The 17,369-nt window shown below is 39.4% G+C and overlaps 1 protein-coding gene across 1 annotated transcript in view; it reads left to right on the forward strand.

Annotated features, from left to right (window-relative positions):
* The window catches only part of GRM5 (glutamate metabotropic receptor 5), a 288,751-nt gene that overhangs the window by 243,793 nt on the left and 27,589 nt on the right, over window positions 1–17,369 (forward strand). The window contains exons 7-8 of the mRNA XM_074860303.1: window positions 1,676–1,802; window positions 12,685–13,624. Of these exons, the coding sequence (XP_074716404.1) occupies window positions 1,676–1,802; window positions 12,685–13,624 (1,067 nt within the window). The remainder of the gene's footprint in view (window positions 1–1,675; window positions 1,803–12,684; window positions 13,625–17,369) is intronic.

Here is a 17,369-nt window from a genome sequence, read left to right on the forward strand (position 1 = left end):
GTTTTGTTAAAAGGGACAGAAAAAATTGTTTTACAGTTAAGTGCTACAACAAACAGTTGTTCAAGAAATGAAAAATAAAAGGATGAAGAAAAAGCTGACTAAGCAATTTAATCCAAAAATTCTGACCTGATTCTGAGTAGCAATTGTTCTGATTCCTAGAGAAGGATACATAATCCCTCTCTGGATTAACCTCCAGTTAGTGCTGGGTAAGAAATGATGAGTGTACCAGTTTTCTAATGGATTAGTCAAATTCCAAATATTTTATAGAAGATGTTGATTTGGTGAAAATCTGAACAGAAAAGTGTAAATGTTTTGCTAAGTTTAGGTGTTTTGATAATAACATATGGTTTCTATTTTACCATGTATTTTTCTTGAGTGTTTTATACATTGTAAAATTATGGATTTTTATACTGCATGAAGTTTATCAAAATATGTGTCTAAAAATTAGTACAAGCTTCCTAAGAATTGATTTTCCCAGACACAAGAACTTTTGCAATTTGTTCAACTTCTCGTACTTGTTCAAAATGAAAAAATCCCAAGATGTGCATTCTTCTGGAGGACAGTTATTCTGTTTTGCATGTAGCTCTAGTCTCAACACTTGCAGAGCAAATGACTTATGCTCCCATGGCCTTTCTGCCAGTTTAGCTATTCAGGTGAGGCTTTTTTTCTTTCCATACTCTACAATTTTAAAAAGAAAACCAAAAACTGAAGTTTTCAAGTCCCCATATTGCTGATTAAAATTATATCATTTACACTTTTTTCACTGCAGCAAAGACAAATCCAGTTCTTTTTGATTACACTCCTTTACACTTCATTTTTTAAAACTGCAATAAAGACATTAGGTTTTGAAGCCACCTTCTAAATTCATCATTGTAAAAGATACATAAGTCAACCTACTTATAATTGGGAGCATTCATTTATAAATTGTTTGAGAAGAGCAGAGAAACTGGGAATACTTTATTTCAAAAGAAAGACATATTGACAAGAAGCACAGATGTTTTCAGGGCCCAGAGATGATAAATAAGGATCTTTAAAAATCTGCATCTCAATCATGATCATGCAATAACTTTTGGCAGAAAATTATAAAAGGAGAAATCAGGTCAGGTGTTAAAATCGATAGAGATAACATTTTCACTCTTAAATTAATTAGAAATGTAGTAATTAAATAATTCTGGAAAAGTCATGTTCAGTTTGATCTGTGGAAAAAATAAATTTTAACAAAGCAGTCACAATTAGATGAAAAATAAGCCTCCAAAAATCTTTAGGTAATGACCCCTTAGGGAAATAACGCTGTTGACATGATTCCCTGTATGGACCACAGTGGAGTGAATTATATGCCTTGTGTATCATGCACTAGTTTCTGTAGGCACATTGCCATCAACGAAATTTTGAGTTTTGCTAATTCTAAGAGGGGAAAAAACCGTCTTATTGTCATTCTGTACTTCCACTTATATTTCTGTGGGGTTGATGGTTTCTCTCTTCTGGTACATACATGATGGGAGAACTGAGAACTTGTATCATATTTTGTATAAGCAAACATGAAGAGGAACTTCCTTTAAAATAAAATATTAAAAACCCATCTATTAAGAAAAAGAGATTAAAAAATTAAATTAGCAACAAGGGGAGAATGAATGTACATTTATGCTGCTAAACCAAATGTCAATTTTTGTCTCAGGTGATCCGTAAAGGAGAAGTGAGTTGCTGTTGGACCTGCACTCCTTGTAAAGAGAACGAATATGTATTTGATGAATACACATGCAAAGCTTGCCAGCTGGGCTCCTGGCCCAATGACGACCTCACAGGTAAATGAGTTGTGGCTGTGCTTGTGTTGTCAGTGAAAAAGTTCATCTGCTGACCTGAAGAAACAAATGCCAGATTCAAGTGAGTATGAGGACTGTTTTGGTCACACCAAACCCAGGGATAAAGCTGAAATTTGAACTGAGGCTGGTATTTGTCTTCTCTCCTCAACCTGATCCAGGAATCATTGGTATAATTAAGCTGCTTTCTAAAGACCTGAGTCACTAGATCTAGAAATAAAAAAAAAAAATAATCCTGGTTTTGTATTTAACCCTGTCTTAAAATGTAGCTGGTGTTGCAGATCTTGTCCTTCCCCAAACAGGTAGAGAAATTCAGTCCTTGTCAGAGAAAGGGAGGTCAAATTTCAGAGTTTTATTTTCCTCCCAGTCAGGTACAGAAGAGTCATACTTTCTTTTTTAATCTGAAAAAGTTATGAACTAGTTGCTGAAGTTACTGTTGCTAAATGCGTGAGTGCTCCAAACAGACTTAGGTTTGCATTAGTCCTTTGTTCACCAGAGTCTGCTAGACGACGGTGTTCATGTTCTCCTTGCCATGGCATAGATCTCTATGCTCTCGCAGAATACCAATTTGGCTACTTTAGAGATAAATTACTCCAACACTTGTATCCCACAGCCTCTCTTCTTTATATAAACAGAACTCAGGTATTCCAATTCTCAGAGCACACACCACTTCAAAATGCTGTTCAGGGATGAGGTTCTCATTGTGCCAGGCTCTGTATAGACAAGGGGAGAAGAGATAGGTTTTTTCCAGAAGAGCTCACAGACTTGGTTTGTGTATTATTTCTGTGGATGAGGGGAGATATTTTTGAGGTGAAAGAGAGGGAAAACAAAGGGAAAAACAGTTTGCTGGATGAATTTATGTAAGTGGAAGAGTGTCAGACAAGGCTTGGCCTATAGATTTTTATATACAAATTTAATCCTTTCCTGACAAGGAATGTTGCATTGCTGTAATATAACAGCTAGGTTACCTAATTACTGCAAAAAATATCATTTAGCCATGAAACTGATGGGATATTTTTCAGAAAATGTCAAACATGAAACTTTCCCTGAGAAAAAAAACTTAACTGAGAAAACTGAAACAGCAATAAAATGGATCTGCAAGTACTCCTCCAGCCCTGCTCCCCCAGCCCTGCCTCCCTGGGCACTCAGCAATCAGCCAGCAAAGCCGCCTGATCTCGGAGAAAGCTTTTTTGTGCCACGGTAATGGAGAAGCAGAGAAAAAGAGACCTGGCCCCACACGTCCCCCAGAGCAGAGCACTGAGGGTGTGGAATAAGCTCAGGTTCACATCCCACCTGGGCCATCCAGAAGCTTCCAAAGCCCATGTTGCAGGGACCAGAACACTGCACCAGGCTGGTCAGTTTATGAAGGTCAACTAGTGCAAATGGTCAGCTCTTCAACCACTGGGGTCTTGTCTGAGATGTGGCAGATCCCAGCTCACGTCTCTGTTTCAGTGAGCACCAGAGGTTTTACCCAATGTAGGTCAGCTGGAAAAGGAGCTGCTACAAGCCATTTAGGAGGGAACTTGCTCCAAATGCCTCATGGACCAGCAGAGGACCCACTTCTGAAACACCAGTGATGGGAAATGCCTAGTGACCTGGTGAAGTTTGGGTAATTAGCCTGTAAGCACCATATATATGTAAGACAAAATGGAGCAAACAGCCACCGGGTTGGCCTTCAGGCTCTGTGCTGGCTTCCTTGGGCGTACAGAACTCCATGCCTTAGGCAAGGCATCAGTCTGAGCTTGTGGGAGGATTTACCCTGTGAAGGTCTTACTTTGCTCTCAGGGTAGAAGAGCAGGATGGGATGGCACCTTGAAAGCTCTTGTAGGATGAGTCAATGATTTTTCCAACCAGCTCTGATTGTTTTAAAGAAAAGTAGTTGTCTTTTTAGTCAAGCCAACTGCTTTGTGTGTTACATGAGCTGCTACGTTTTGCAAAACCATTCATCTGGCTTTAGCCATGCATTTTATGCCTTTATAGGGACCAAAGTCAATATGCACACAAAACAACCCCTCAACATCAGTGCCAAGTTCCTCAGGAGATCTAACCACTGTTCCTCAGCCAGGTGCAAATTCAGCAGACACTATTTTGAAACTGAACCTCACCTTGGCCTCCATGAGCACAGCTGATACAATATGCACTCGTCGTAACAGGACACCCATCACCATAGCTTCACGGCTGTGTAGTCCAGACCTAACTTACTATTCACATGATGGCTGGATCTCGCCTTATTTAGCCTTCTATCAAAAACATTTTAAAAAGTCTATTCCCAGCTTATCCATACAATATATTGAGCTGTATTTTTAATGATCATATTTATAGTCCCAACTTTTGCAGCTTGTAAAAACTGCCTCTCAGTCTTGTTTACAACATAAGATTTAGTAATAAATGTGAATTAAAAGCAAGGAGTGGGAGATGTATTTTGTATTCTGGCAAGGAAATTTCCCTTCAGTTTTATAAAGCGTACACAAATCTCCTTGAAATGTCCCTACATCTGATACTGAAGCAGTCTATGTCTCTTTACTGCTTGATAAAGCCATGTCTTAGGTAGTGTCAGCTCCACAAGGCTACACACATAAAAATATCATTGGAATAAGTCTTCCTTGCATGATCACCTTCAAATGAGAGTCCTGTAAATATATCAACCACGCGCCTGAGAAGGCTCTCAATGTGGAGCTGCACCTCACTGTTTGCCAGAGATCTGAACTTGGATAAAAACATTTTTGGAATCCTTTCTTGGCTCACACAACAAAACACTGCTCCATTTTTCTGATGCTGAATGACCAGCATCAGTTTTGTGCCACAAACTTCACTATATAAAATGTGTAATGGCAGGGATGTTGCTCACAGAAAAGAAGAGAGACTAATGCTTTTTTTCAGTCGCCTGTGGAATATCACAGTTCAGATGCAGGAGGGGAGAAGACAGTAGGGATGCAATATGTGTAGGAAAACAAAGTTATTCTCAGAATGGAAAAACTCATTGGAGTTCTGAAGTACAGAAAGGTACAGGAAGTTCAAAGGTAGTGGGAAAGACAAGTGGAAGGAAGAGTTTCTCTTGATTGAAAAAGTTACTGGAAAATATCTCCATCTAGAAGTGAAACTGAGATGAGAAAGGGAATATTTAACTGCCTATGTTTTATTTCCTCACAAATTTCAGTTTTATTGCTTATGCATACAACATTCCCCAGGGACCATGCTCCTCCTTGGACAAAAAACTTGTCATTTTCTTCCTTTTCTCCAAACGTATCTGTAACATCCCAACATGCACCCCCCGTCATTTTCTTCCACTTGGTTTAGTATCAAGATGTGCTTTCCAATCTACTGTAGCTCTGCTTCTTCCCCATATATTGTGTTAGCAATATCCATACATTACAGCACCGCTTCACACATTAGCATGGCCAGTGTAAATGAGCCACATACTCAATTAAAGCAGGAGAAACTCATAGATTTAAGTTCAGAAGTATATGCCAACCCCTCCACTATTCCTCAAAGCCATTCTTTGCATTGTATTCACAGTGGAGGGAAGAGAAATAGATGCCAGGCATGTTTAGATACAAATGAAGGGATTTTCTTAACACTGAGGACCAAACCTGAATAAAATCAGTTTTTCAGTAGCTTGATGAGAATGGCTTTTTGGTTCTCCAAAAACCTAAGTGACTTTTAGGACATGGCCTTCTGCATTCAAAAAGGGTACCAGATAAGCACCAAAGGGTGCCAGATAAGCACCAAAAAGGGTGCCAGAAAGACCAGATAAGTTTTGTTCAGCTTCTCAGAGCTTTTTCAGTGGATGTAGAAATATCTTGGTCCAGCTATCATTACTGTTTGTTTAAGGACATTTTTGAGGTGGGAAAGAGGTAATTATTCTTTCTTTCTGTGATTCAGGGACAGCATATGAGAATAACAGAAACAAAGTTTTGTCTAGTGACCTTGGGGTCTGCAAGGAAAGTAGATGATGTTAATTTCAGTGACACTTAGATGATCTTCAGGCTGTATTGACATTTTTCTCATTCTCTGTGTACTCCAAATATGGTGGCTATTTGATTTTCTTAATTGAATTCCCATGAAAATAGGAGCTGAAATATTTTATAGCTCTTGAAATGTTTTCTTTGCCATTCAAGTATAAGGCTGAGTATCAGAAATATATATATTTTTACTATAGTTACAAAAATGCTTTCACCAAATAAGTACAGTAAATCCAGGACAGCAGCATCACGATCTTGTCTGCCTGTCTGAAAGTGCCAGATAAGAGCCGGATTATCCAGACAACCCTTGAATGGAAAGGACTGAAAAAGGGTTTTCCACCTCTAAGTGTCACAACAGCCATTCCAAAGAGCTCTGAAAACATTGAGGCTGTATCCTGCTTGGTTTGTACCAGTCTGGATTCCTCACTGAGAAGTGAGGATGACTGCCTTCCTCATCCTGAGGGCATTGCTCATACTGTCAGGGAGAGCCACAGAGAAAAGACAGGGATGGGAGCTGCTGCTGTCTTGGCTCCAGGCACCATCTGGGACAGTCCAGGGCTGTGGCTCATGCCAACAACCCGCGGGGCCGAGGGCAGGGGCGATACTTGATGTTGGATCTCAGTGGATCTTCACAAGGGCTTGGTCAGCTCTTCCTGCAGTGTGCCGATTCGGGCTGTGGCAGAAGCCATGGGGGTCTGAGGCTCAGGTGTCTCATAAGACCGGATCCTTCCCCCTACCCCCAAGCAAAAAAATTGCTCATATCTTGCCTGAAATATTTTCAAATGCTAACTGCTTGTTGCCATCAAACTGCTTTCTCATATTGTTGCCTGCAATAAAGTTGCAGCCATTGGTAATTTCAGCAATTGTCTGACAGTTGCGAGCACAAGGCAGAACATAATTTAGCCTGTGCTGACATTGATTTTGCTGCTGAAACATTACTAGGATCTTGCTTTTGACCATAATTGGTAAGGCTGTAATTCAGACTGAGGGTAGAAGGACACAGTTTTTATCTGGTTGTTTTTAGTATTATAAATGCACATCAGGAGAGATAATGCCCAATTTTCACCCTGATTTTCTGTGCCCTGTATTTTCTTCCCTTGTTATTTCTTATTCCAAATGAAATGTAACCATTTCCATAAGTCACTCTCTACCTGCCTTTTGGAGAAAGCAGATGAGGATGAGTTAAGAGTTCAGGTGGCAATATTATGACCAGGATCTCTGGTTATAATTTTCTTCCCTCCCTTGTTGCTGAGTTTCTTGACTTTCTTCCCTAAGTTGCTTGTTCCAGGTAAGGTGCTGACTTTGACTTCCAGTCCATTTACAGCCCAAGTCTCCAGCGTGAGCCACACAGTGCTTCAGGCTCAAGTGAGCTGGTTCAAGAATGCTGAGCTCAATGAACAGTTTTTGGAGGCTCCTGGGCTGGATGAAGGGGAACTTGCCAACAAAGCCAGAAGGATCCACTTGTAATTGTGCCTTATATTATGGGAAATTTGCTGAAGACAACATATTCTGAACAAAACATTTACAACACAGGGAGCCAGCATTTTTTAGTGAAACTTAAAACATTAGCACTAACATAAGGATGGACCTGATTGCTGCAATTCTTCAGTTGTTCCAGTCATTCTGCACATTCGTGTAATTAAGGAATCATTCCCCGTGTGGTCACAGAGTAACTTTAATGTATTATTCTAAGATTCATGGCCTTGCCCTTTACTGCAATGCACAGCTAAATAAGTGTTTGAGTTACTAGGGACTTAGGCTCTTGAGCTAGAGATGCCCCAGCTTTCATGATTTAAGATGTGACCAATCCCAACTCCTGCCCTGCAGAGGTAGTAGAATAAACATACGCACAGCCCTTAGCTGCATCCATGGACTGTGCAAACCTGCCTTTGCTGACGGTTTCAGTAAATGTGCCAGCCTGGGAACTGCAGCTGCAAAGAAACCAGCACATGGTCACCTCTACATCCACTGCTATTGTAACAACTACAAAAGGTCCCACCAGAAGAAGGCAATGAACTAGTGACCATAATAGTTTACCATAGCACCAGAACTTAGTATCAAAATTTTAAAACTGTCCTCTCACTTCAGTTGGTCCGCATTCCATGTGGAGGTCAGGGCGCTAATTTCTCACCCAGAACTTTGCAGAGTGTAATATTCACTTTTGCCTTGTCAGTTTGGGTAACAAGCTGGGGCTTTATTAAAATAAAATATATATAAATAAATAAATAAAAGCTACCCTGCCAGCTTCATATAGATTTTTATTCTGACTACTACATTTTTACATCTCAGCTCTCCATATGTGAAAATCCAAATAACTAATAAAGATATCCCCTCTCCCATCTTTTGGGATCATAAATAGGGAAACATTCAGAAGCATTAATATGAAATATCTAACAGCATAACATAATAGACTTTGAGTAATGTGTGCCAAATCCTATGTGGAGAGTCTCATTCACAACTAAGGTGTGGCTAGGTTGTTGTTTAGGTTTCAGCCTTGGTTTTTGGACTTCTATCCTTAAAAGAGTCTGTGAAAACTTACCAAGAAAACCAAGTCTTTTGTCAAGGGGTTGAACTGACTGCTCAGGATGCCAACTGAAAAATATTTATGACTTACTAAACCAGCAGTAATTTTCTGCCAGTTTTAGTCTCCATGTGCAGATTCAGTGAGCATTAGCTCATGATGTTGACTTAAGAGACTTCACTGAATTCCCTTCACTTTCCAAAGTGTACCCTATTCACAAGCCTTTGTCATGTTTACCTTTGGAACTAGTTTAATTATATATTCTATATTGTCTGACATGAAAGGTATTTTCAGTGCTAAGAGAATACAGTTTTATGGATGCAGAAGGCATGGTAAGGTCTCTTGGGTGTCAAGTCTATAATAACAAATTAAAACAGTGTCAAGATCAAATCCCCAGAAAATATGGACTTCATATCTGTGAAGTCTTCTCCCAGATAAACTAATTTTAACATAACTTGAAAGGTCAGAAATAAGTGACAAGTTTACCTCTACAGAGAAAGCACAGGGTACTAATAGAGCTATGGCAGTGGTCAAGCCTTCAAGAGCTTCTCCTCTCCTTGTTTTATGGCACAATCTTGTGTATCTCTGAAGTAGCCAGATGCTTTTCCAAACTATCAGAACCCTTTTTTCCCCCAGAATATCCTTATATATCCTTAACTGTAATTTGTTGGTGATCTTTGATGCTCCTTTCAGAAAACCTTTCCCTAACATGTCAAATGGGACTCTTGATTTTTTATATCTGCTTGTCTTGCTATTCACATGCTTATCTAGTACCTTGCTCCCACTGGCTCCGTTTCTGGCCAGAAGAACATAGAAGCAGTTTTATGTTAATTTTACTGGGGCTTCGGTCCCAGAAGCAGTGCACTCTTGAGCACAGAGTAGAACAACTCTACACCTGCTCCAAATTGGACTGGCTTCTAACAGCCTTTCCACAAGCCAAAGATTGCCTCAGCACACTGCAGGGACCACAACGCAAGGCTGCTGGCTCTGTACCATCTGGAGTTTCTGAGCCAGCTAGGAGAGAAGACTTTCCAGGTGCTTGGAGATGTTGATGAAGTGTAAGCGGTGGGCTGTGGGTCAGGATCTTGTCCAAATGACCACTGGGCATACACATATTTAGGGAATAGGAATGAGTTCTTCTTGTGTTACCATTTTTCAGCTTTTGCCTTGGTATAATCCTGGCCATCAACCCAACCTGAACACATTGCTGTTTTCCCATATTTCTTCTACTTGATCTAGTTTTCCCTTTCTGCAAAGTGCCATTGTCAGAAACCATTAGCTGTGAAGCTGTTATATGAAAACCTCACCAATCATTGCTTTATGAAGACTATCCAGTGCTTAAATCTTAATTAAGGAATAAATCATTGCACAGTTTGACGTTCTCCTTATAAAGTATACCCAGTGATGGGGGAAAAAATGGGACAAGTTTTCAAGTCTTTTCTCAGGTATTCTATTAAGAGAATGTAAAAAGAGTAATAAAGGAAGGAAGGCATGAAATAGTCTGAAACTAATGAGAAGTGCCTGGTTATGATTCACCTCTGCTGCAACATTAGAAACTGAGCAAAATTCAGCCCCTATATCATTGTCTGCATGTAAAGGCCAGCTGTCAGATAAAGACCTTTTCTCTTCAAGTTTCCTGCCCAAGAATATATAGTAGTATTAGAAGCTGGCAACAATTTGTTTCCCCAAAACATTAATTAAATTTTGGTAAAATCAGAAATAGATTTAGAGGTCATAAAACTTCTTGGGAAAGAACCCACATGGGTATATATGCACACACTAGAGTATGTTTTTCACCCTTCCTCCACCTCTCTCACTGGTATAAAATGTTGATTTTAATGATGTGATTCCTGTGCTACATTAATCTTGATGGAGTCAGAAAGAAATATAGTATCTCCTTCACAAGGAGTAAGTAAACTCTTTAAAACCAACAAGAGTCAAATAGGTATCATCAACTAATGCTATGAGAGTAGTTCATAAAAATCTAAATGTCTTTGTTACATTAAGACATGGCAATACTTTTATTATTGCAACAGAAAGCTTTGCATACAAAAACAGTTAAAATATAGATGGCAAATTAATCTGCATTTAGTAACAAAGAGCACAATCTGTTACGCTAGGATGACTACAAATTTGTATCCTTTAACTGCACTAATGTTAAAGACTTGTTGACTGTTCTGATTTTTCTGCAAGAGTACAGAACTATCTCCCTTGTACTTTTGCCACACAATCTATTGAGCATATCCCCTTATTGTAGGTATTATATTTTTTCTAATATAAATTGTGTAGAGGTGTAAAATACAGAAATACTAGGAGAAGAGAGGAGATAAACCTAATATCTACCCGTACCATTTCATGAAGTGATTTTTACTACTAAAAATGTCAGTGGCAGATCTGGAAAAACTTTAAGCTCCACCTAAAATAAAGAAAAGGGCAAAAAGTAGATCTTGCATGTAGAAATTCCCAAATTATAGTCTACATTTACTCCTGTTCATCAAGTCACTGAGGTCCCAGGTTCCCTGATTGATTAGGATTGCTTGGCATCCAGATGCCCATCAGACTGTCTTAATTACCCTCACTTCTGAAAATACAGATGTGAGCACCCAGCACTCCATCCCCACAGAGTGAAGTGCCTTGCCGTGACCCACCCTGAGTCACACTGGCACCCTTCTGTCTGACCTAACCAGAAAACAGCAACCTGATTACAACAATTCTAAATTTTGAAGTAATTCAGACTTTGCAATCAAGGTTAGTCAAGCTTAATACAAGTATAGGGGAAATACAAGCTTTTAGTTGCATTTCCTCCACTCCATCATCTCCTTCCAGCTTTCCTGCCCTGTCTGGCAGTGCCAGTGTGTCTACTGTTGTCAGGAAGTTGCACTCCAGAGCATCAGGGTCCTCCCCTCTTATTCTACTGGGTCTGGCTGAGATGGAGTTAATTTTCCCCATAGCAGCCCTCATAGTGCTTTGTATTGATACCTAGAAAGGTGTTGATAACACACCAGTGTTTCGGCTACTGCTGAGCAGTGCTCACACAGCATCAAGGCTGTCTCACCAACATCACCCCCTCAGCAGTAGGCTGGAGCTGGGCAAGATCTTGGAAGGGGATATAGCCAGGACAGCTGACCCAAACTGACCAAAGGGATATTCCATATCATATGACATCTACTCAGCAATAAAAGCTAAGAGAAAGGAGAGGCGGTGATACAGGGCATTTGTTATTATGATGTTTGTCTTCCGGAGAAACCTCTATATGTACTGAAGCCCTACTTCCCGGGAAGTGGCTGGACATCACCTGCTGATGGGAAGTAGAGAACAAATCTTTTGTTTTCCTTTGCTTCCATGTGCAGCCTTTGATTTTGCTTTATTAAACTGCCTTATTTTGCCCCACAAGTTTTTCCATCTTATTTTTCCCCCCTCCCTGTCCTGCTGAGGAGGAGAGTAATAAAGCAGCTTGGTGGGCACCTGCCATCCAGCCAAGGTCAACCCACCACACCTATCCAGGCTTTACAGTGCAATAAGAAAGAAAAGATGGAGGAGGGATGTGAGCAACAAGTTTTCTGCCAGATTTTACTCTTGTCCATTGATCCACTGTGGAATGAAAAGCTTCTTTGACTTCCTATGACATGCATGCATGGAATGACTTATTAAAACCTATACATAGACTAAAAACCAAGTGTCCTTAGATGGGTTGCATTGCTAATTCAGCTTTGACACTAATTTATTGAATTCAGTTTGATTTCATGAGTTAGATGAGGTTTTAATTCCTCAGAAGTCTCAAAAGGATGAATGACAGATAAAGAAGTGATCAGGGTATGCCATCCCAAATTACCTGTTATCTTCAGCTCTGATGCTAGAAAGCTTTTGTTAGAAAAAAGGTAGCATATCTGAGAAAGAAACTCTCTCTTTTTCTTGACAGCTAGAATCTGTAAGATTCCTCTCCATAATCATTAAACAAGTACCAATATCCTTCATAGTGTACAATATAATTAGTAAGATTGACATCTGGTCCTTTAAGTGCATGTAGTATGCAGACAACTCTGTAGCATTTTGCACTGAGGTAATGCAATTTGATTCTGAAATTACTATATTTAAAAGAATTTGAAAGGAAAATTCCACTTTGCAAAGTGACTTATATTAATCAGCTTGGCCATTTTTTCAGTCACTATGTTATATTCCAGATAAAGTACATTACTGAAATAAGCTGTCACTGAAATGTATTTATTGTGCCATTATATTATCATAATCTTAGCCTACATTCATTATAATGGCACCTTCCTGAAAGGAAAAAAGAAAAGAAATATCAGGAAAACCTGTAACTATATCATTAAAGAATCTCACTCCTACGTACTTCAGTTTACCTTCTTTTTTTCTTTTTCTGTAGGTTGTGACCTCATCCCAGTCCAGTATCTCAGATGGGGTGACCCTGAACCAATTGCAGCAGTTGTTTTTGCATGCCTGGGTCTGCTGGCCACCTTGTTTGTTACAGCTATATTCATAATGTACCGTGATACTCCAGTGGTCAAATCATCCAGCCGAGAACTTTGCTACATCATTCTAGCTGGCATCTGCTTGGGTTACTTGTGTACTTTCTGTCTCATTGCAAAACCTCAACAGATTTACTGTTATCTTCAACGAATTGGCATTGGCCTCTCCCCAGCTATGAGTTATTCTGCTCTAGTAACTAAAACCAACCGCATTGCAAGAATCCTGGCTGGAAGCAAGAAGAAAATTTGTACAAAGAAACCTAGGTTCATGAGTGCCTGCGCCCAACTGGTTATTGCATTTATCTTGATATGTATACAATTAGGCATAATTGTTGCCCTCTTTATAATGGAGCCACCAGATATAATGCATGATTACCCAAGCATCCGAGAGGTCTACCTGATTTGCAACACCACCAACTTGGGTGTTGTAACTCCCCTTGGATATAATGGATTATTAATTTTGAGTTGCACCTTTTATGCATTTAAGACAAGAAATGTCCCAGCTAATTTCAATGAAGCAAAATATATTGCCTTTACAATGTATACCACCTGCATCATTTGGCTGGCTTTTGTGCCAATATATTTTGGAAGCAACTACAAGATAATCACCATGTGTTTCTCAGTAAGTCTGAGTGCCACGGTGGCCCTCGGGTGTATGTTTGTGCCCAAGGTCTATATCATCCTTGCTAAGCCTGAAAGGAACGTACGCAGCGCATTCACCACATCGACTGTGGTCCGCATGCACGTAGGGGATGGAAAGTCATCTTCAGCTGCAAGCCGCTCAAGCAGCCTGGTGAACCTGTGGAAAAGAAGGGGATCATCTGGTGAAACCCTTAGGTAAAGTTTGCTAATGTGGGAGTGTGGGGAAGCAGTTATGATCTTCTGAGAGTTACTAATAGTGGAAGGACAAAAGGAAATACATTAATTCCCTTTGCCTCTGCACTGGGAGAGGTGTGAGTCCTCTCCCACATCTGTAACATTTTCGGGTTTGATTTAGTCAAAGCACTGTGCAAAAGCAGGGGACAGATCAATGGGCAAACAATTACAAGGCTGGGAGTACTGGCTGTGTGAACTGTACACTTAGTGTAGAGAGGGAAACAGGGTCTTAGGAGAAAAAAAACAACAGAACAAGAAATGTAACTCATTGCCTTGTCCTGAATGCACCCATTTACAATCTCTTTCCCTTAAATGAATTGCATAGTGTCTGTATTTTGTCTCTAGTCACAGCAGTAAAACAGGGTTGCGGCTAGTGCTACATAATCAAGGTGGAGTAATAAACACAAGTCGCATCACGAGCAGCCACTCTCAGGCATCTTAGGATTTGTTTCAAATTACTCTTCTTTTATAGCTTTTATCTCCTACTCACTTGATTTTCCTTTCTTGTATTATCTCTTCCTGCTTTCTTTCTTTTTGTTCTCACCTATCTTCTCTTCTTTACCTTTCTTGATACCTTTTTCTGTATTCATCCTCCTAACTCCATCAAATTCAGATGCTCACAGGCCTCGCTCTTGCTACCCTTTCTGCCATTGAACAGATACTCCCTTGTCAGATATTTCATTGTTTCTTCCCAAGGAATTATTTTAATTCAGTGATCAGGAAGGCAACTTGTATGTTCAGTGTATAAAAGTTACAGTAAGTGAACACTAAAGAGAAAGGAGGGCTCTGGAAGGGAAATACTGTCCTGCTTCATATACAGAGCATGTAGATGTGCACCCAGCCCAGTGGTTCATTTTTATCTTTTGATTCCTTTCACTTTTGATATGGGTGCTATGGGGATGATTTGGGTTATTTAACTGCTAGTATATACAAAGAATTCTGCATATATGAAAGTGCAGAGAAACAGTTTTGTCATTCTTCAGTTATATATGTCTAGCCTGGAACTGACAAGTAACTAGATTTTCCTCTTCACTGAAATACACATGGATTTTAGGACTGATAATACAAATATTTCCGGACATGCCATTGTTCACAACTGGAGTTGGCATGGAATGAGGGAAATTTGTACTTCCATTTTTTTGTGAACCACAATTTCGACTTGAGGGAGGATTTTATTAGTAATACCTGCAGGACAGATTACGCTGAAATGATTATTTGTTTCTGTCAGATTATTACTAATGCTTCTCTTTCAGTGACTTTGAATTGGTACAGAAATGGCCAGTCTATTACAAGATATTTTGTACCTATGATCAGTTAATGATAGTATCTTCCAGTTCCTTTCCAGGTGCAGAATAGGATGTTATTTTAAAATGATAAATCCTTTATCAGCTTAAGTGATGATTACCTGAAATGTCCTTTTCTACAACCTCTGTCTGTATGCCTGAATGACCTGAGGTGTTCAGGTTAGAAGCCCTATAACAACTTCTGGGCCAGCTAAATGAGGAATTCTTCATAATATGTCCTCAGTAGGAGGGCATTCTTCCTCTTTGAGATCATTATTATTTTCCCTCACTTCTGCTGCAGAGCTCATTTGCCATCTCACAATTTTTTTACTCAACAAGATGAACTTACTGATGATGGGAAGATCTTGGGCTTGGGAAGGATTTGTTTGTCATCTGTTAAGGCCGAGTTTTGAAAGATATTGCTCTAAAATCTTTGGTTTGTTCTGAAAAGTAAGGACTGTACCCTACTATTAAATATCCTAAAAGACAAGGTGTATTTTCTTCTTTTTGAGGACTCTGTTTCCATTTCTTTATATCCCTTGATGTGTAGATAACACCTGTGGTAGGGAGTTACTAGCTGAATGTAATAAATCATCATTGACAATGACTTCTTTTTCAATAGCAGTCTTGGAAATGTCTTCAATTCTGAAGAGCATTGAGAGTGCCCGATATGTGTGTGTAGGAATGAAAAAGGCAGCACAAAGCTGATATGTTGACATATTTGCCTAGATATAAAGAACTAGAACATTTCATTTAAAACTTGCAGAAAAACTTTTATGTCATCAGCGGTGTTCATCAACACATAAAACTGCAACAAAGACACTCCTGATGCATGTGTCTGAATCCTCAGCTGGTTAAATTGTGATGGTGCCAGTGAGTTTAGCAGTGCTCCGTCAGTGTGTGCCTGAAGGATCTGGGAATCCAAGAGCAAACAGATTCCGTTAATCATGGGGAATCCTCTCTAATCAATGCCTATTTGATTTCATGAAAGAAAACAAAACAGAGTCCTCAAATGTGCCAAGTAAATTTAAAATGCTGTTCAGGACTTCACCTATGTCTGATATCATCTCCAAGAAAGAACAGAAAACCACTTTCAGCTTCAATTCTGCTTACTGTATAGCACGAGCAAACAGAGTCCAAACATTTTACTTAATATTCAAACATTACTTTAAAAAAATCTTGTTCCACAAAGTAATATGTTTCAAGGTATTATTCAGTACAATGCTCAAAATCTTGTTTGGATAGTTATTCAAGTAAACACTGAAATACTCAGAATCAACTGAAATATGCACTAGAGCTACATGGCATTATTTAAATAACTCAGAGGGGTTTTATTTAAAAGAGAGTGAGTCACTGCTGAATTTTAAAGAAACATGCTATTTAAGTCACCGGTGCATAGAGGGGCCCCTATCATTAGCATTTTGCTTCTTGACACTAATTTATAGCACAGCGTAGTATTGCATCAAATCATTGTCAAACAGATAATGCCAATGCTCCGTTCAGAGCTTTCACATCAGCTGCACAATGACAGATAACAAGACTGCTTTTGCCTAAATAAAGCAATGCATCTGTTAGAGTCCTAAATGACTTTTTGCATGGGGTATTCTTCAGTTAAGAAAACTCAGGCAAGCTGTGGATATGTGTTGGTATGAATCTTCATGTACTGGAATATGTAGAAGGAGAAAGTAAAACTATTCATTGCCTAGTGAAATGAAAACCGTATCATGTAGGCTATTGTGATTCGTGGTACTCACCAAAATATATTCTACCCTCATTTAAAAGTAGGGCTAACAAACCAGACATTATCAGAAGCAACTTCACAAAGAAGAATGCTAAACTCTACATAACAGGAGTCAAAGACACACAACCTGTGTAAAATCATCTGAACCTTCTGCTTCCAGGTAATGGTTGGACTCAATGATCTTAAATGTCTTTTCCAACCTAAACAATTCTATGATTCTGTGATTCTATTTTACTAGCTACTTTCATAGAGACTAAAAAGCCCATAAATAAAATGAGCAAGTATTACTATAAGAACGATTATCACATATGCTACGCAGCCCTTTTGCAAGAGTCCAAAACACAGGGCTAATTTATCCTCTCCTCATTCTTAAATAACTCGGTATCCCAGGTAAGATAAGGACTGCATATTTGTGCTACAAGAGCTACTAGTATGATATTTCTAGCCAGGACTGCACACCAAAAGGTCTCAGTCATGCTACCTTGGCCTGGGGGATAGAGTAGGTGTTTCAAAGTTTCTCTTACCTTTCTGATATCTTAGCCCTGGATTTCACACAGTAATTTAACCACTGTAGGTGTTTATCTCTTCTGGAAGAGCTGATCCCAGACCACACATGCTCCATTTTCCAAGCTTACATATATGGACCCTTTAAACACATGCATCTCCCTCCACCTGTAGAAAA

Source organism: Strix uralensis, chromosome 2 (assembly GCF_047716275.1).
Source record: "Strix uralensis isolate ZFMK-TIS-50842 chromosome 2, bStrUra1, whole genome shotgun sequence".
NCBI classification, from domain to species: Eukaryota; Metazoa; Chordata; class Aves; order Strigiformes; family Strigidae; genus Strix; species Strix uralensis.